The following is a 19,944-nucleotide window of genomic DNA, read 5'->3' as shown; positions in this document are numbered from 1 at the left end:
TTATCCTTCATTTTGTTAATGTGGTGTATCACATTGATTTGTAGGTGTTGACCCATCCTTACATCTCTGGAGTAGATCCAACTTGCTAATGATGTATGATCCTTTTATTGTATTGCTGAATTTTGTTTGCTAATATTTTTTGTTGAGGATTTTTGCATCTACGTTCCTCAGGGATATTGGCCTGTAGTTTTCTTTTCTTGTGGCATTCTCATCTGTTTTTGGTGACAGGGTAATGCTGGCCTTTTTTTTTTTTTTAAAAAAAGTGTTTGGAAGTGTTCCCTCCTCTTCTAGTTTTTGGAAGAGTTTGAGAAGAACTGATATTACTTCTTCTTTGAATGTTTGGTAGAATTCACCAGTGAGGTCCTCTGGTCCCAGACTTGTTCGTTGAGAGGTTTTTGATTACTGATTCAATCTCCTTACTAGTAATCTGTCCAGATTTATTTCATGATTCAGTGTTGGTAGGTTGTATGCATCTAGGTATGTATCTGTGTCTTCTAGGTTTTTATCTGTGTCTTCTAGGTTGTCAAATTTGTTGCCATATAATTGTTCCCAGAAGTTTCTTAGGAGCCTTTGTATTTCTGTGGTATCAGTTTTAATAGCTCCTCTTTCATTTCGGATTTTGAGTACTCTTTTTTTCTTGGTGAGTTTAGCTAAAGGTTTGTCCATTTTGTTTATCTTTTCAAAGAACCAGCTCTTTCACTGATCTTTTCTGTTGTCTTTTTAGTCTGTATTTTGTTTATTTCCACTCTAATCCTTTATTTCCTTCCTTCTACTAACTTTGGGTTTCATTTGTTCTAGTTCCTTGAAATTTAGAGTGTTTATTTGAGCTTTTTGTTTCTTGATTCAGGTGTTTATTATTAATTTCCCTTTTAGAACTGCTCTTGCTGCATCCGGTAAGTTTTGATATGTTGTATTTCCATTTTCATTTTTCTTAATGTATTTTTTATTTTCTTCTTTGACCTATTAGTTGCTCGGTAGTATACTGTTTAATCTCCATGTATTTTTGGATTTTCCCATTTTCTTGTAATTTCTATACTTTCATACCATTGTGACTGGCTAAGATGCTTGATATAATTTCAACCTTCGTACATTTACAACGACCTGTGGTCTAACATGTTACTTGTGCTGGAGCATGTTCCGTGTGCTCTTAGAAGAGTGTACCCTGTTGCTTTTGGATGGAATGCTCTGTATGTATCTTTAAGTCCGTCTGGTCTAATGTGTTTAAGGCCAACGTTTGCTTATTGATTTTCTGTCTGGATGATCTATCCATTGATGTAAGTGGGGTATTAAAGTTCCCTACTATTACTGTATTTCTGTGTATTCTCCCTTTAGGTCTGTTACTATTTGCTTCGTATATTTAGGTTGCTCGCATTTGGGTGTGTAAATATTTACGTGTTATTTTCTCTTGCTGGATCACCCTTTTTCCTATAAGGTCTTATACATCTCTTATTGGGTTTATTCCTAGTACCTTAAGAATTGTGATGTTAGTATAAACTGGATATTTGAAGAATTATGTTTTCTAGTAGTTAGTTGTTAACTATCGTGATTTTCTTACTAATCTCTTTTCTTGTTGCATTGGCTAGTATCTCCAGTACGACAGTGAAAGACAAGGTGACAGTGGGATCCTTACCTTGTTCTATTTTAAAGGAACTTCTTTAAATATTTCATCATTAAGTATAACGTTTGCGTGAGATTTTAGAAAGTAACATTTATTAGATTAAGGAAGTTTTTGATTTCTACTTACCTAAGACTGTTAGTTATTTTTTAAATAAAAATTATGAATGGGGGTTTTAATTTTTTAACAGTGGTCTTTCTGACTGCTGAGGTGATTAGATGGTGTTCTTCCTTTAATCTGTTAATGTATTTTATTCAGGAGCGGCTAGGCCATGTTGTGAACACTTACAAGCCCTGAAATCTCAGCAGCTTATTAGTAAGTGCAAATTCGTTTTTCATTCGTGTAAAGCCCAGTATGGAACAGTGGGAGTAGTCCCTGACTGGGCTCCCTCCAGTTAGGGCTCTGCCATCTCAACACCTGGAATCTAAGTATGCCATGGTGGAGAAAGTACACATGGAGGTGGCACACCTGTTCTCAGTTCCCCAGGAAGGAAAGGCGTACCAGATGGGAATGCCCAAATAAGGGTCTAAGAAAAGGGATCAAGTACTGTCATCACTCCATCCTTGCATCTGCGGATGTGCCCAATGGGGAGTCTTGAGTTTTACGTTATCACTGGTTTGGGGTTGCTAAGATTATAATCTTTGCATCAGTAATTTTGCCTATAATTTTCCTTCTTGTCCTTGTCTGGATTTGGTGTCAAGGTTGTATTCCACTCATAAAACAAGTTGAGAAGTGTTTCCCTTCTTCTGTTCTCAGGGGCATTCGTCTAAGACTGAAGCTACCTGTTTAGCATAAATTACCTGTTAAGTCTGTCTGGACCTGATGTTTGTGAGTGGATTTCAAATCCAACTTAATTTCTTTAATGTTAAGTACCTCTTCTTTGTAGTACTTATTATGGTTGCAGTATTTCACTTGTATCATTTTTCAATTAAGAGGATTCAGTGAGGTAGAGCTGCCTGCAAAGTGCTTGGTACTCAATATATGCTAAGTAATAATAGTGGCGATAGCTCACCAGATACTGTTCCAGGTATAACTTGCTGAGCCTTCACAGACTGTATGAGGTAGAGCTGTCCTTACCCCCACTTCCAGATGGAAAAACTGGGGAACAGAGAAGGGACCACAGAGATGGGGACAAAAGACCCCCCCCCAACACCTGCCAGGCACCCAGCCCACAAGGAGGTCACAGAAAGGAGACAGCTCAGTTGTCACTTTGACACACGCGGCATGTGGTACACAGGTGGCCGCGGCTTTCATCTGTGTTTATTTTCCTTTCATATAAAAGTTACAGGTTTGAAATGTCTGCAGGAAGATGCCACCATCAGCCAGGTTAGTTGGGGATATATTTATTACAATGTAACAACACTGGGGAGGCGCGGGGCCGTGGGAGGGAGGCGCTGCTCAGAATCGGGCTTTAATTCAGCCCTGGCGCGTGCCTGCCCTTGCCCTGATCCACCCACACCTGCAGGTGAGAACTGCCTCTGCAGAGAACAAATCCTCCCGAGGGTGTCTTTGTTGTAAAGACAGATTCGTACAGCTGATCTGGCCCCTGAGACAGACAAACCACAGCCAGGCTGGCAACTCCCAGAGCCAGAGTGTGTCTCCATGAGGTCAAGGTAGGGAAGCCTGTCAGTCAGCCAATAAGTTAAAACACACATTGCACCTGCTGCCCTCATGCAGGGTCACCTGGCCACGCCGGCCCCTTGTCCACCTGCGCTGCCTGCCCAGTGCCTCGGCTCAGAGCCAGGGCTCCCGGCAAGGAGGGGAGGTGTGGGTGTAGGGTCTGCTCTGAATTGAGGGACGGTGAAGCCCCCGAGCCCCGTCCAGCTCGCGGCTGGGACGCTGAGCCTGAAGCGGAAGCGCGGCGTCGACAGTTGCCCGCCTATGGAGGGAGGCCCCAGGGAACCGCAGTCCACACAGCCCATGGGCCCTGAGCACACAGCAGCTGCGCAAAGCAGCAGCAGAGCAGGGCCAGGCCAGGAGGAAGACGGGAAGGAGGGAAAGACTGAAATGAGAGGACTTAAAAAAGCGGGAACAAACTAAAACCCAACCCCACACACAATATTGTTCATAACCAGCGACTCTATACACACACTCTTTAAATAATAAAGTGACGCGTTCCGCCCGCTGCCGCAGGATCGCTGCCTGAGGGGTCGTAACTGACATTTCACAGATTCCTCCCCTCTGTGCACAGGACAGACAGACAGCTTCTTGATAAAAGCTGTTCAAAGGCCCATGAAGGACTCAAAGTGACGGGGCTGTTCCTTTAAACAGTTACAGATGGTGCTTTCTACTTCTGTTTAAGCCCGGGCTGAGCCTGGTGTTCGCCTGCCCGAGTCCCAAACCCAGGAGGAGTGAGCTCTCAACTATGTAAAACGAACAAAACTGGAGGCGGGCGGCCTGGGGGCAGCCTGCCCGCAGGCCCACGTCGGGCTGGCACGGAGGCCAGGGGGTGTGGAGAGCCCCTGCAGACCTCCCCTCAGCTCGTCCACCTCAGCAGCGGGGCTGGCTCTGGAGAGCGAGGCTGGAAAGAGCACCTGCTTCTGAAGCCGCTGCGCCTCACTGCCGGCCAGCAGGTGAGCCATGGCCGTCAACCCCAGGGGGCGCCTCTGCGCCAGGCCCCTGCCTCTCAGGGACACCCTGTCCTTCCCACGGGAGAGCCGGTCAGGCTGGCAGAAGGTCTGATGAGCAAAGAGGGGCCCCTTTGGGCCCACCAGGCTCAGCGCCAGGGAGGAGGGGAGCCCGCAGGGCGGGACGGATAGGAGGAGTTTAAGGCACACGGCAAGCGACAGAGGAGGGGGCTGCCGGCCCTCCCCCCAACAGAAATGCCCCTCCCCTCTCTCTGGGTTAACTCACCAAGAGCTACTGGCCCCAACTCAGATAAAGTGTGTTTCTTGGATGGTCAAGTCCTTCCTTTCCAGCTGCTGCTGCCCAGCTCCCACGGTGCCAAGAGGATGGGGAGGGCCGGTGGGACGGGGCGGAGGAAGTGAAGGGGCGAAAACACGATGGCCACGGCTGCTGCTCGTGACCCAGCAAGGGCGGGCCAGGACCGCGACGGGAGCACCAGCCCCAGGGCTGCTGAAAGGCCACCTGCCGTCCCTTCTGGGCCAGGTGAGACGTTCACACCATCCTCCACTTAAAAAGTAGGACATGGGAAGTGAAAGGAGTCTTTCCCGGGTCTCCTCTGCTTTCCGCCCACCCAGCTGAAGGCTACGGGGAGAGCAGCCCCCGCCCCGAGGGTCCCTGGGCCTCTACTCATCTGTCATTTCAGGAGATGCAGAAGACTCCCACCATTCCCGGGTTGCTGCTGAAGTCCCTGTGCTGCTCCCAGGCTTGGGGGGAGGGGGAGAGAGGGAGAGCAGAAGACAGAGCAAAAGCAGAAACCCCAACCCCCAGTTCACAAATCAGCAGTGAGACCGCCCGCTGGCCCCCCCCCCGGGCCGGGGGTCTGCTCCTGCGGGGGAGGGGCAGGAAGCTGCTGCGGCTCCGGACGCCTGCCCGGCACAGCAGCGGCCTGGATGGGCCCGGTGGCTCTGAGGCCAGGACACGCGCCGCCGCCACGTAACAGGTCCAAAGTCCCTTCCGGCCTCGGAGCGGCGCTCTGAGCCTCGCGTTCTCCTCGCTTGCGGCACCCGCTCCTAGGTCTTCTCTTCCCGGTCTGTTTTCCTCCGTGTTATGTTCCTGGGTTTGATTTTCAGAGAGAGTTCCCATAGCGCCTCCTCCGCCAGGTGGTCACTGAAGTCGTTGAAGAAGTTTATGATGTCATCGTTTCTCCGGATGTCATAATGCCTGGTGGAGGGAGGAGGGTGGCCGGTGAGAGCCAGTGTGGGCCAAACAGCCCCAAGACCCCTTGGGGGTGCCACGTGTGCCGCCTCAGCAGACTCACGGGGCAGGGGCGTCCACGTGTGACGCTGGTGCTCAGAGCGTGAGCTGCACCCCAGAGCTGTGCTCTGCTCTGTGCAAGGGCTCCCGGAGCAGCACCCTGTAGCCAGGCTCCCCTCCGCAGGAGGTCCCAGGGAGACCCCACTGCCCCAGAGTCAGGAGGGCCAGGGCTCGCCAGCCTCCCCCCATGGGATCGCGCAGGACAAGCTGGCGGCCAGCTCTGGGTGCAGGCCCTGTGCCACACTGGAAGGAGCAGCTGTTGGATCCCCGTGGGCCTCTGCGCAGTGCGCCCTGCCGCCCGGTCCCTCAGGGCGGCAGCACTCACGCCTGCTGGAAGCACCGCATGCTGTCCAGGATGTTGAACTGTTGCCACCGTTTGGAAAAATTCACCTTCCCGTCAATGTAGTCCGGGTTTCCCAGGTGAACGAAGGTGAGGTCCTGCAGGATGAGCCCCCTGGGAGGACGGAGAAGCAGGTTAGACTCTGGAGGGTGGCCTGGCAGGTAATCGGTTGCTGGGCGAGCCGGAGCCCGAGCCGCTGCCAAACCCGCAGGCGCGTCTGCGGGGAGGGGCGGCGCGAATTCGACTCAGGTTCTGGTCTCCGGAAAGCGGGCTCAGGCCCACCTGCTACGGAGCCTCTTCAACAGCCGTCCCAGCCCAGCAGAGCGGTACAGGTAACAGACGAGCAGGAAAGAATGACGCCACCCCGAACTTGAGTGGCGGGGTGGGGGTCACATGCTGTCATCAAACAGGGTGCGCAGCCCCGCGGTGAGTGGGGGCGGTTCTTGCACAGGGGTAGCCCAGCCCGAGGGGCATGGCCACGCCCAGCCCAGCAGCCCGGCTGGGGAGGGCTGTCGCGCTCGGCCAGAGCAGGAAGGCTAGGAATCACGGCAGGGCCGGTGGCTGCAAGAGGTACACTTCGGAGCGTGGAGGCCAGGGGCATGCCGCCGCACACTCAGCCTGGGACAGCGCCGAGTCTGCTGTCCCTCTTGGAGATTCCCACCGTCCACTAGCATATTAAGGGGTCCGGTGAGTCCCGCACAAAGAAAACTGTTTAGCTTCAATGTTTTCTGCTATTTCCCAAGCTTACGTGACGTGGGATTCTTTTTGGTGAATACCTATTTAGCCCGTGGCCCACACTTGGGGAAACGCTCCCTGAGCTGCCTCACGCCAAGTACTCTCAGGGTTCCTGGGGTGACAGGAGGGCCCTCCGGTGGCTGTGATGTGCAGCTAAGCTTGGGGACAGTTGGACTATAGCACGCTGCTGCTGGTGGGGGAAGAGAGATGCTACACGGCTGTCCACACGTGCGCCTAAACAAGCCCACTGGCAGATGAGGGAAGAGAGGAGGCGTGGGAGGACCGGGCAGTGGGGGAGACTGAACCATTTTCCCTGGGCCCCTCTTTCATCTAAGTTGTTTAACAAGGAGCACGTTTTACTTTTAAAGTTCAAACAAGCACAAACGTCTGGGTTGGAAGCCTTTAAGCGAGGGCTTCTCTATGGGGGCCCACTGTATCTTCCCCAGAGCACACGAGGGGCCAACCCAGTTGGGAGGCTGTACTCACAGGTATGGGATGCACGGCGGCTCCACCTCCGAGAGGGCGGCCCGGTAGGCGCGGAAGGAGGATGAGCTGTCAATCAGCGTGCAGTACTCCGCCAGGCCCTGGCAGGAGGGACGCGCGCAGTCCGTGAGCACGGTGCCAACGCTGGGGCACCGAGCCCCGGCCCCTCCCCCCACCAACCCAGAGCCAGACCCCGCCCTGCCCCAGCCACAGGCAGGCCTTCCGTGGTGCTGACAAAGAACCGCGTCTCTGAGCAGCCAGCGCCCCGTGTGGTGGATCTCAGGCTGGGCTCCTGCTTGGCTGTGCTCAGCGCTGCAGCCCGCCTGAACCTCAAAAGCACACACCGGACCATGTCGCTCCCGGCCCCGAGCCTGCCTTCATGCCTCACCGCGCTCAAGGCAGAGTCCACGAGGGATGGCGGGCGAGCTCGCTGCTCCTGCACGCAGCGTGGGTGGGGTTTTGCCTGTCCTGCCCCTTCGCCTGTTGTGTGCCTCTCACCTTGATGTGTCACCTCTTCCAGGAAGCCTTCCCTGCCTCCTCAGGGCCTGTTATGTGTTCCTGGAACAGCTGGTGTGAATGTCCCATTTCTCCATACACCACTGTCTCGTAACTGTCCCTTTATGTTGCCCCACGAGACGACCCCCAGGTAGCCCTGGCGACACTCAACCCTGTGGGCTTTGTCTCTCTTCCAGGAACAGCACCCACACAAAGATAAGGGTCCAGTTCCTTGCCAGGCCCCCCAAGACCCCTGTGATGCAGAGCCATTCTCCCCAGTGATGTGGCCACACTGGCCTCTGTCCCCTCTGATGGGGAATTCCCCTCCCTTCCCAGGACGCTCCTATTCGGGTCATGGTGTGATCGACACCTCCTTAGGGGGCCTCCCTGACCCCCAGGCTGGCCCAGACGCCTCGTTCACATGCTTGCTCAGCACCCCATCCCCATCCTTCTCCCTGTAGTACCTGCCCTGAGGAGCTCCACCTAATAACGGGTCTAGCCTGTTCACAGTACATCCCAATGCCTAGTGCGGCCCGCACCCAAAGGAGCCCCTCTAGAAGCCCGGGTCGAGGGCAGGAAGCAGAAGGTGAAGCTGGGATCCAGGCACGGTTCTGCGGTACAGGCAGCAGGATGTGACGTGATGTGACAACCCCGGCACTCACTAACACCAAGCCCCGCAGGGCCCAGTGACTGGAGATGAGAGACAGGAAACTAGGGCAGGGCGGGGCAGAGCTCGTCCCACCACAGCCGGGCCTCGCGTCCCACAGCTGCCCTCCCGGCTGCCCTCCCAGCCGCCCACCTCTGAGGTCTGCTTCTGCCACTCCAGCCTGCGGATAGGGGCTGAGTCCAGCGCTGAGAGGATGGCCAGGTAGGAGTTGAAGTTGTTCAGCTTCCGTAAGTGCTGCAGAGAGAGGGTGGGGGCAGGGATGGGCGGGCGGGCAGGCAGGCAGGGTCAGCTGTGGCGGGCTCTGGGGAGGGTGCCCACAGTTACCTTCATGATCTTGATGAACTTCAAGAGCAGCCGTTCCCTGTCTTGGGCCTTTTCCTGTAACATGATGATTGACCGAACCCTGCACGGACCAAGGGGAGAAAGAGACAGTTGAGCTGACCTGTCTCTCTTCAGGCCTCTGGTGGCAATGGGACGGGGGCACCTGTACCAGCTGGCCAGGAGCCCGTGCCTAGGGAGGCACCAGGTGTACCCCCGTCTCTGCTCTGAAGGAGCTCATGGCACCCCAGGGATAGGTAAGAGGCCACAGAGAGATCCAGTGACTGGGACCTCTGACTGTGCGGATGGACGGTCTCCCGGTGAGCGCTGACCGTGAGCACCACGGCGGCTGGAAACGCTCAGCGAGTGTGGCCTCAGGATTGGCTCGGAGACGAGTAGGCGTGTGGGCTAAGAGGCCACCTTGCTGGCCACGAGGGAGGGCACCTCTCAGAAACTTCGCAGCAACCAAAGCCAAAGGCCAGCCTCGCACAAGGACCTCACGGTGGCCTCGACAGCCTGTGCTTTCACAGGGGCCACCGCCCGTCGCCCAGAGAACGTGCCCCTCTTCTGACCCATTAAAGGGCACCGGCACCGAGTCCACCTTGAGCACCGGGTCTCTGAAGGGGCTCCACCCACATCTCCTCCTAGGCAGGCCCCAGGGGGTGTGTCTGGAGCCCCCAGCGCCCAGCAAGGGGCGGGGCTGGAGGCCATGCTCAGGGCTGCACGGCTTGTCTGCCCTGGAAACCACCTCGTCCTCTGCTGGGCTGCTACGCTAAGCATGTGCTGCTGACGAGTGAAACGCTTCCTGTGGTGCAGAGAGAAGCAGGGCAAGTGGGAGAGGACCCAACTCTCCAAAGAGCGATCCTTAGAGCACTTACAAATCAGACGTTTCCCTGGTGGTGGGGACGGATTGTGTGTGTGTCCGGGGGTCAGTATGAGACTGCTACTGGCCGCCACACCCAACCATCCCCTACTGAGGCCGAGAGGCTGTGGACACCCTTGAGTCGCGTCTTTAAGAGTCAACAGTTCTGCTGTATGTTACAACATAAATGCACTTCACTTTGCTTTAAGAATTGAAGGCTAAATAAAAGTATTAATACAGCCACTCCTTTGCTCTACCTCTCTTTCAGGCAGAGTCAGTGTGAGGACCAGTCCTGAGGCCACCTGGCAGTGGGAAGACTGGCACGACCAGTGCAGGGTGGCAAGTTTAACACCCGCTCCTCTGCCGCCATCGATAGCAGACATTACTAATAAATCCTGGCTGAGTCCTCAACCCGCCCCCCCGCCCCAGGTGGCCCCTTCCAAAGTGCAAGACACGCCCTGTCCTGTCCCTGCCCTTGTCCTGTCTCTGGTTCACAACGAATGCCCACAGGGCCCCAGAAGGAGCTGGGAGGAATGAAAGGGCACCCCTTTGTCCTTGCCATGGGCGCTCTCTGCGAAGGACACACAAGGCACCCATCCAGAAGTGCTCTGCACTGAGGCCCCTTCTTACCAGTAGGACATGTTGTTGAAGTGCTCCGTGAACTGGGTCAAGTTGGGGCTCTTCTCCTCGTTCTGCTCTTTTGCCCAAAGCAAAACCTCAGGAATCTGAAAAAGCAGGTAGACTGGATAGAGCCTGGGCCCGCTGGCTCTGCTGTGACGCAGTGGCTTCTCTCACTCGGGGACAAGCAGCTGCACTCACCAGGGCCGGGCACAGCCCTCCCCCAGCCCCACGCGTGGCCATACCTCTATCTTATAAAAGAGCTCGGCATCCAGCAGTGTCAGCTGCTCAGCTATCTCATGGCTGTGAAAGTCATGCAAGGTCCCGGGCCTGGAAGACAGAGGCACGAGATGAGTGGTCAGTGGATGGGATGGTGGGGGCTGGGTGGGGGCTGCACTTCAGGCCTCAGAGCTGAGGGAACACGACTTGCTTCACCGCAGCACGGAGGCCACGCAGCGGGTCGGGGGCGGGTCAGGACCGGACTGCACTCGTCTCCCTGGGACCACGGGGCCTGCCTTCCCCCCTGCCTCCGCCCGGCAGGCTCGGTGGCTCCACTCGCAAGCCCGCGAGCTCAGCTCCTGAGAACGCACAGCCCAACCCCCCTTCAGGGCCCAGTGGGAACAAAGATGGTGCCATGTGAATGGAGCTGAGACACCAACAAAGAGGTGATAAATCAACAAACCTCCAGTGGCCCCGGGAGAGGGCCAGTGGAGCCTCTACACAGGTTCTCAGGAACCGTCAGGATGGCACAGGGGGTGGCAAGAATTAAGTTGCCACGTTAGCGCCGGGAAGAGAATTAAGTGCTGACCACAGCCTGAAAGGCATTCCTGTCCCCTGTCCTGGTAAGCCCCTACACGCCCTGCTGCCCCACTTCCTACTAAAACAGTGATCAGTCATACAACGTAACCCTGGAGAAGAGGCCCAGCCCCGGGGGAACCCCTGGGCTGTCCCTGAGGCACCTCGTCGCAGGGCCTGGGCAGAACCGGGAGGTGAGGTTGTGAGGCGGGGGGCAGGGAGGGGGGCACTGAAGGAAGTGGAATGGAGAGACGGCTGCCGGTACGGCTCTCGCCAGAGGCAGGGCCCGGAGAAGCCCAGGATGGACGGCGGGTGGCGCACCTGGCTGCTACGCCCCTGGCCGCCAGGGGCTGGTCGGAGTTGGCACACCTGAGCAGCTTCTTCTGGTCCACCTTGTCCAGGATGTTCTTCCGGAGCACACGGGCCAGACTGAGCTCCCCGTTGCACACCAGGCGAAAGACCAGCTCCATCAGCAGCTTCAAGATCTCTTCCGTCAACTCCACTAGGCTAAAGGGCCAAGGGCCATGCGGTGAGGGGCAGGGATGCGAGCATAAGAAGAGGGCTGGTGCCACGGGGTCTAGAAGCCCCTCAAGACACCTGAGACACCCACCAGCAGAGCTGGGAAACCTCTCGTGGGAAGAGAGCCAGAGAAGGTCTTGGGATGGCTGTCTGCATCCTAGAGTGCCGGGAGTGGTCCCATTGCCATTCTCTCAGCAAATGGTCACTGGCACTGGATAAGCACGAGGGACCGCGCTGCGGCCTGGGCTATGGAGACAAATCCTGCCCCAGGGGAGCTCCTGATCCCACGGGGGTGATGAATCACCATGAGGTCTGGGCTCCACAGACAGCCCCAGGACGCCCCTGCACAGTATTCTCCACACACGGTGTTTCACAGCCCCACCCCGTAATCACCAAGGCCACTGCCCAGCAGAAGGTAAACACCTTGAGGGCGGGGCCTGGGTGGCTTCCTTACCAAGGGCTCTCTAGACCTAGGAAAGGGACCTTGTGCTTTGTGTTTGTTCAATGACTGGAAATGGCAAATGCCACTCAGGGGACCGTGGAAAGATGAGGAGGGCAGCCAAGGTCTAAGCCACGTGCCAGAGGGATGGCCCCCACAAGGAAATCAGGGCTGGGCCGGGCCGGGCCAGAGCGGGTCTGAGGGGACAAGCCATTCTCCCCAGGGGTTGTGTTAAAGCGCGCAGGAGTGAGCCCTGTCCAGGGCCTTGGGCAGGGCTCTGTGGGCACAGAGCCCAGGAGATGCAGGTGAAATATGACGGGAGGCACAGATCTCTACGGGGAAGCCTGTACCCCGGCAGGGACCCCAAGATGCCCGCGGCCTGCTGGGCCCCTCCACCCTCCATCCCCCAGGGCGGAAGGACTCACCAGAGCTCGTCCACCACCCGTACCAGCACGAAGAACGTGTTCTTGCTGACGCGCTTCTTGAATGTGTCGGCAAAAGGAGAGAACTTCTCGTACGTGGGCGCAGGTTAAAGAAACAACCACCCTCACGGGTAGGGACGGGGAAGTGCGCGGGAGGGCCGCCCTCCCCCAGACCCCCTTCCCTGAGCGAACCCTGGGAACGAGGGCACGGGGAGGGCAGAGGACCTGTGCGAGGTGGCGGAACTGCAAAGTGAGGTTCAGCCCAGACCTCTCTGACCCCGTTCTCGACCACCAACCTCTCCTGCCTGCAGAACCTCCTCCCTGCACTCCCAGGCCTGCCTCTCTGCTGGGATCAACCCAAGGTTCCTGTGACCACTGAAACGCTGAAGGCTGCATCGCTGAGCTCAGTCAGAGAAAGGTGGTCAGAAAGCACTTGCCCTAAAATCCCCGGGTCCCTGGGGAAGGTGCACAGCCCCCCAGAGGGGTCTCCCTCCGCTCCCGTCACGAGTTCCCATCACCCTTCCACAGCATCAGAGGCTGCCTGCGCATCTGCCCTTCAAACACCTGGCTACTTCCTCCCTGAGGCCGTGGCTGCCCTCGTGTTCATCAAGTCTCCAGACACTTCTATGGCTCCATACCGCCTGCTCTCAGGAAGGAGCCATGCACCAGGGACAGCGCCGAGGGCCGGCAGCACACAGGACCCACCAGCCAGCTGCGCCCGGGATCTCGATGCTGCAACACGTCCGTTAACATGCCTGAAGCGCCAAGCAGGGCAGATGCTGAGACGCCGAGTCAGAGAGGCCTGGGGGGCACTCTCCCTCCAAGCTGCCATGCGCGTCACTTAACCTCGCTGAACTTCAGTTTCCTTAATTACACGGTAGGAAATAACATCATGGCGCCACATAACAAATGGTAGTGATGTGTGTAGGAAATGGTATAGCGGAGACAGATTACCCATGCAATCGCTCAGCATCATAACCGACACCAGGCCGTTCTCAACAAGTGTGAGTTACTATCCTTCGCTGAGCCAGAGGCCTGTGAGGCACTGAAGGTGTGAGGCGGGAGGGAACGAAGTCTCTGCACGTGGGGGCCGTCCAGTTCTGAGGGACCAGGGCCCCGAGGGGGGGGCACGGGAGAGAGGAGGACAGGAGGCAGAGGAGGCGCAGGCACACGGGAGGGAGTGGGAGAGCGTGGGAGAGCTGGGAGGGCTCAGGACTTCTGCCCCAAGGGACAGCGGCTGTCCAGCAGATGGCAGTCATGGGCTGTGACGAGGGAGGACACTGAGGGGCGGGGACCCTGGGCTGCAACAGTAGCTCCTTAGCCTTGGCAGGATGGGCAGGTGTGGACCCGAGAAAGAGGCAATGAAAGTGCGTCCCTCCAGGCCTCGGGAATCTTCCTTGGCCACTACTGTGGGGAGTCGTATCTGAAAGGGTGAGCCCGTTGGGTAGATGTGGTCGAGGGGCAGGAGGCGACTGTGCTCCACTGCTGGGTCTGCCATCTGGGGGAGTGGCCGTGCCTGCCCCTGAGGTGGTTCTCTGGAGTCCTGATTCCCTCAAACCCTGCACACTTCGTACCCATCACCCCTAATGCCCTGGGGCTCAGCTCCGCAGAGCCGCAGGTGCCAGTGACCTGGGTCTCCGCAGGGGCCCGCACACTCCCACCCTCCCAGTGTGTGCCAGTTCTTTCTGATTCTTTCTCAGAATCACCCAGTGATCACAACTGCCATTAGGCAGCACCCTATGTTCCAGGCACTTCATATAACATCACTCAGCCCTTTTACAGACGAGGAGTGAGGCTCAGAGAAGCCTTGCCTGAGGTCCCAAAGCTGGGCCATGGCAGAGCTGGGCTGAGCACCTCCATCACTCCTGCCCGCAGCTCCGTGCGCGAGGGCTGTGTGGGCACGAAGGCCCCTCTCCCGGCTCCAGGGGGCTCTGTGCAGTGAGAGGTGTGGCGCCAGGGCTGAGGCACAGGCAAGGATATCTGTACTGCAGCTTCTTGATGAGCTCCTCAGGGGTGATGAAGGTCCTGTAGGTGGTCAAGAAGGCCTCGCAGTACAACACCAGATCTGGAGGGAAGAGCAGTTGATTAGTGAGGCCTGCCACTGGCGCAGGGCACAGACAGGCAGCACACCTGCTGCAAGTACATGCCACCTCTGATTACACAGAGAGCTTCTTGTTTGCGTGAAGACAATGATGCAGAGAGTCTTAATCATCATGGGCACAGAGAATACAATTCAAACTCATCATCAGGACTCTGAAGCGAGTCACAGGTAACACTTTAGGTGGCAGAAGCCCAGGAACAAAAGCCTTGGGAATCTCCACATGGCGAGAGACCTAAGCGAAGGCCGAAGGGGCTCAGCCTCACGCCGCTGGACCCTCAGGTGTGCGGGCTCTGGTGTCAGGGGAGGGCAAGGCCCACTGGGAGGAGGCCAGCCTGGAAGTCAAGTGGGATTAGGGCTGGCAGCTCCCACCCAACGCCTCTCCTTCCCTTTGCAGGGGCTGGTTCTAGCCAGGGATCCCCAACCTTTCCACATTCACAACAGACCCGTTTATTTATGGCTATGACACACCCTCCCAACCACGCAGTCTCCGACACTAAGGAAAAAAGGGGGGGCATGTTTTAAATGCAGGTCCCTCCTGGAGACAAATGACCTGGCCAGGCTTGTGAACTTCAGAGTTATTCTGTGCTGGAGCTGAGGTTCGAGTCCTGATTCGGCTCCAAAGTCTGTGGCCCTCACCGTGAAGCTGGGCACATGCACACACATTACTTAAGTGTTCTTTTCTGGACACAGACCACCTTCCCCTGTCTTCTCTCATTCCTCCCACGACTCATCGGGTGGAGGAACCTCAAGGACCCCACTTCTCCGGCTGGGCAGCCCCGCCCTGCAGAGCCCGGCTCCTGTCCCCCGCCCCTGCTGCTCAAACCCTGGACAACGAGAGGAGAAGAAACACCTGCGCGTGCACCTGGGGTGTGCTTGGGTGATCTGGCTGGCGGTGCGGTGCCGTGAGGGAAGCTTACGGACTGGAGGTGCAGCAGGGGGCCAGTGGTGCTGGGCTCAGGCTCCTTCCTGGACCCCAAGCCCACCTAGCTCACTGTCAAATTTGGGCTTCTGTTCAAAGAGGGGCAAGGAAGCAGAGATGGGTCCAGGGGAGGGCAAGGCCCACTGGAAGAAGGGGTCCAAGGCTGCACCCCCTGAGCCATGGGGTCTCCCAGCCACTGGTGTGGTCTCTGGTCTGCAGGAAGCCACCTGCCCAAGGAGCTTGCTGTGTGGCCCAGGGCCTCTGCCTCAACCGCCCATCCCAGGGACAAATGATTGCAGCCTCAACATCTTTCCACTGATAAAACCGAGCGCAAGCCCCAGCGGGCAGCAGAGCCTCCTCTCCCAGGCATGGTCGGCACCGACTGGAAGGTCCTCGGGTTGCCCTGCCTGCAGGGCTCCCTCTGGCCTGGGCCGCAGCCGGCTGCACCTGGCAGGTCAGCAGTTTACTGCTCAGGGCTGAGGACTGGGGCCAGCTCCCACTTCAGCCTTTCACTACTGGACAAAAATGAGAGCTGTTTCTCATGCCAGGCTGAGGCTGGAGCTCTGACCTGTCCTGCACGGAGGAGGGTTTACTGAAGAAGGCAGAGCACGGGCTGTTCCTGGGGATGTAAACAGATACTCCCCGAGCACTTCTTATGTGCCAACTCGCTCAGTCTTCACACCCACTGGGCACTTTGAACCTCTTCACAACGTTGAGTCAGCTGAGGCCGAGAAGGGACGTGCCCAGCAGCGGCCCAGCCTGAGAACGCACAGCCAGGATTCAAATTCAGTGTCCAGGACCGCACTCTGCTTGGGTCAGAAGAAACCCGGAGGGCAAAAGCGTGGCTGTGGTGAGTCTGTGGGAGCCATTTCTTCTTTTTCTCTAATTTTCAAATTTTCAGCAATGCAAACAATTATTTTTGTACTACTTTCATAATTTAAAAATTCCCAGAATCATCTGTGTAACATACTTTGGGAAATCTGCTGTAAAAACATAGGGACCAGGTTGTTTACAGAAATGAAATTGGTGGGTTAGGGTTTCATGACCGGGGTGTTTTAATTCCTACACACCTTACTTTACCATTGCTGTTCCATCATCTTTTTAATAATTTAAAAAATGTAAAAAGGAAGTGTGTGTGGGGAGAGGCCGGGCCCAGCTGTGGGGCGTGTGCACTGCAGGCCCCTCCCGCCTGACCAAGGTCACGGCACCGGCCTTACAGCCCCTCCTTTTCCTCCTCCTTCCAGAACACAACTTGGAAAGACAGCTCCTCTACTAGCAGAGTCCACCCAACAGAAAACAGGCCCTGCTTTTCCAGCCCTCTCGAAGGATCAGGACGTGAAGGGGTGTCTCTGCGCTGAGAGTGGGGAATCCCATCCTGTGCAGGTAACGCTTCTGGAAGACTGGATGCTCCTGACAGGACCTCTGCCCCAGGAAGCTCCCAGAGGAGGAATAAAGGAAACCCAATCCAGCGGTCTGGAATAATATAATGGGCAAAATATCGGGAAAAGCGTAAAAAGCCACCTGCACATCAACGTAATTTTAGCACTATCGTTGAACACGTCGCTACTCAAGGTACCATCTGTGGAGACCTACCAGGTGCCGGGCTCTGCACCTGAAACTTGCCCCTTGATGATCCTGGGGTCCTCACTACCCTGCACCACCAGAGGACACGCTCTGAGGGGGTTGGGAAGCGGAGGGTCTGGCTCTGAATGCAGGTCACCTGTCCCCCACGTCGGCACTCCCTACGGTGACCCAGCAGCACCAGGACTGCTGTTCTGACCTGCTCAGGGCTGGAGGAGAGGAGAGGGCAGGGCAGTGGAGCCGAGCAACGTCTCGGTTCAGCGGGACCAGCCCCCTCCGGGGAGCTTGGGCACAGAGGCTGCCGCGGCCAGCGCTGCCGTACCTTTCCTGTCCGTCTCAGTAGCGTGGACCAGTAGGATGTCACCAGATCCTCCCCGGACGTCTGGTCCGTCGTCGCCCTGCAAAACCACAGCAAAGGAGGGCGTGGAGCAGAACGCAGCCGTAAGAAAGTCCGCTTAGGGAGTCACAAGCAGGGATGAGATGACAAAGACATGGTGTTGCAGAGACGCCAGGTCCTCTCTGCCCTGCCCTGCCCTCCCTCACTCCGGGAGCAGCGTGGCCGGGCTGCAGAGGCCAGGTGCGCCCATCCAGCCCGCCCACCGCGTGGCACAGCGCTCTGAGGACACCACTGGCTCAGGGGGGCATGGCTCCAGTCAGTCTTTCCCTGTTCACCGACCCACGGCTCAGGGCGGAAGAGGGGACGGAGGGAGCCGACGGGGAGGCAGGCAGGACTGGCACCGGCCCTTCCCAGGATGGTGGTGGAGGCGGCAGACCACTTCCAGGTGTGCGCATGTCCGCGAAGCTGCAGCAACCTGCCCTAAATCTACACCTGCTCCCTCAGGTGGGGGGAGTCACTTGTCACATCACATGTTCCTCCAGGGAGCCCTCCTTAGAGGAGTGAAAAGTGTCACAAAGATGCTCAATATATCCGATGTTGCTTACACTGACCGTGGCCTGCCAGTTAAGGGAAAAGTCTTATTTTCACATGAGCAAACTGAGGCCTTAACCCATAAACCTGGCCTGCAGCCACCGGCCTCATACGCTGTAATTCCGAAGGAGACCACGCCCCGCGAGAACTTCCTCGCGTCTCTAGCTCTTGGAGATGCATCTGCCTCTCCAAAGCTTCAAGGTTTTTACGCTGGAAGTGTCTTGGATTTCCAGCTAAGACGGGGCAGCTCCGCCCAGGACCTGATGTTTCAGAAGAAATTTCTGGCAAGAGTCATGAAACAGCAGCCAGCCCTGCCTTCCCGGTTCCTCTCTGCTGCAGCCTAGCCACGTGTGTGTGTGTGTGTGTGTGTGTGTGTGTGTGTGTGTGTGTGTGTGTGTGTGTGTGTGTGTGTGTGTGTGTGTGTGTGTGTGTGTGTGTGTGTGTGTGTGTGTGTGTGTGTGTGTGTGTGTGTGTGTGTGTGTGTGTGTGTGTGTGTGTGTGTGTGTGTGTGTGTGTGTGTGTAGAGCACGGCCGCCTCCTCGGCGGGGGTCAAGGCTACCGCCGGGAGCCATTCCTGCGTGTCCCCGGAACCGCTCGGCAGCAGGGGGCGGGAGGCCCTCTCAGGTCAGCTCCTCTTACTGTGCCGGGTTCGGGCACCGCGTTTACCCATGAGGCTCTCCTGACAAGACATGGGATGGAGGCAGCCTCGGTGGCCAGGCCTGGAATTTCTTAATTAGCTGTGCTTCCCACGCTGACACTACACTGGGGTCATTCTGTCATTAACAACATAAAAATATCTTGCACTAGCGAGGGCTTACCACACACGGGCTCCGTGCTGAGCACCCTCGTGGATTTCGTTCTCACAACACCCTCCAGAGTCCTGTCATCTGGGGCTTAGAGAGGACATGTCACTTGCCCAAGATCACTCTCCAGAGGTGTCAGAGAAGGGGATGGCACACTTCCTCCTGGAAGTCACCCATGTGCCCAGGGTCTTAGAGCACCCACGGTGGCCCAGGCATGGGGCCAGGACGAACGGGATGCCAGAGCCCGCCGCCCAGGAGGGCCACCTGGGGGGGTCAGCACTCGGCTTGGGCCTTTCTGTTTGGGACACCTCCAGGTTCCCTGCTCAAAGCCCCCCACCCTCTTTCTGGGCCAGACCCTGCACGCGAAGGCCTGTGAGGAGCCCACCTCTTGCTTGAGCGTCAGCCTTGCCATAATCTCATTGTGGTCAATGAGGGACAGCTCGTCCACTTCCTCCTCCGACTGAGCCTCTGGAGCATCTGGTGACTTTGGGGCCCTGGAGAGAGAAATGGTTTGTGTTGTGTCAACAGACCCTGAGCTCCACGGCTCCCGGGGGCCAAGGTAGCGTGGCCCCGTGCGCGGGGCCTTGTGGTACAGCCGCTCCCCTGAATGAGTCCTCCCCGGACTGCGGCTCCAGCGAGAAGCCCAGACCCGCTTCCCACCCCTCCACAAGGGGCCCGGGAGGTAGACAAGAGGCCGGGATGCAGACTGGGTTTCTAGCTCTGCTCCTGATAAGCTGTGTGACCTGGGGACAGTCCCTGCTCTCTCCGGACACTCCCTCAGTAAGTGGAAGGGATTAAGCACGCAGAGCAAGAAGGTTCCACTGAGCAATTTGAAAAAGTAATGGTCTCAGTCACCTGTGTCAAGGCCCACAGACTGCCCGGACTGTCAGTACTCAAGGAGAGAATGGCAAAGGGCCAGCGGGATGGGGGAACAAGCCAGCATGATCTCAGTGCCATCCCCAGGTCTCTCCCCAGGGCCACCTCTCTAGTGGACTGAAGAGGAGCATGAAGCAGGCCCTTGTCCACGGGTGCCGGTGGGCAGGTGGGCAGCAGCATGGGCAGGGGTCCAGCCTGAGCCAAGGGCAGGGAGGGCTTGAAGATGGGACAGGCAAGCTGAGACTGAGGCGCTGAGTAGGAGTTTGGGTGAAGGGGGAGGAGAGAACCTCCAACAGACGAAGCACAGAGGGAGCCTGCAGAGGGGGGGACACGAGGCAGATGGATGTGGGGTCTGCGGGCACCGTGCTTTCCCCGGCATTTTCTCCCATATTCCCATCATTCTCGTGATCAGTCCCGTGAGCCACTGAGTGGCCTTGTGGTCGCAGGCTTCATTTTTAACCCTAAGTATCTGAGACATTAAAACCTGGGCCTTTTGGGAATTCCCTGGCAGTCCAGTGATTAGACTCCATGCTTTCACTGCTGAGAGCC

The 19,944-nt window shown here is 56.9% G+C and overlaps 1 protein-coding gene across 11 annotated transcripts in view; it reads right to left on the bottom strand.

Annotated features, from left to right (window-relative positions):
• Window positions 1–236: 236 nt before the first annotated feature.
• Window positions 237–19,944, bottom strand: part of RAPGEF1 (Rap guanine nucleotide exchange factor 1) — a 143,473-nt gene continuing 123,765 nt past the window's right edge. For all 11 annotated transcript variants that reach the window (XM_060300262.1, XM_060300264.1, XM_060300269.1 and 8 more), the window contains 12 exons: window positions 18,905–19,013; window positions 17,111–17,186; window positions 14,168–14,252; window positions 12,191–12,283; window positions 11,129–11,314; window positions 10,258–10,342; window positions 10,025–10,119; window positions 8,539–8,617; window positions 8,347–8,448; window positions 7,056–7,153; window positions 5,820–5,948; window positions 237–5,401 (listed from right to left, as the gene is read on the bottom strand). In XM_060300262.1, the coding sequence (XP_060156245.1) occupies window positions 5,251–5,401; window positions 5,820–5,948; window positions 7,056–7,153; window positions 8,347–8,448; window positions 8,539–8,617; window positions 10,025–10,119; window positions 10,258–10,342; window positions 11,129–11,314; window positions 12,191–12,283; window positions 14,168–14,252; window positions 17,111–17,186; window positions 18,905–19,013 (1,288 nt within the window). In that variant the 3' untranslated portion in view covers window positions 237–5,250. The remainder of the gene's footprint in view (window positions 5,402–5,819; window positions 5,949–7,055; window positions 7,154–8,346; window positions 8,449–8,538; window positions 8,618–10,024; window positions 10,120–10,257; window positions 10,343–11,128; window positions 11,315–12,190; window positions 12,284–14,167; window positions 14,253–17,110; window positions 17,187–18,904; window positions 19,014–19,944) is intronic.

This window comes from Globicephala melas, chromosome 6 (assembly GCF_963455315.2).
Source record: "Globicephala melas chromosome 6, mGloMel1.2, whole genome shotgun sequence".
In the NCBI taxonomy this organism is placed as follows: Eukaryota; Metazoa; Chordata; class Mammalia; order Artiodactyla; family Delphinidae; genus Globicephala; species Globicephala melas.
This window is presented reverse-complemented; position numbering and strand designations above follow the sequence as displayed.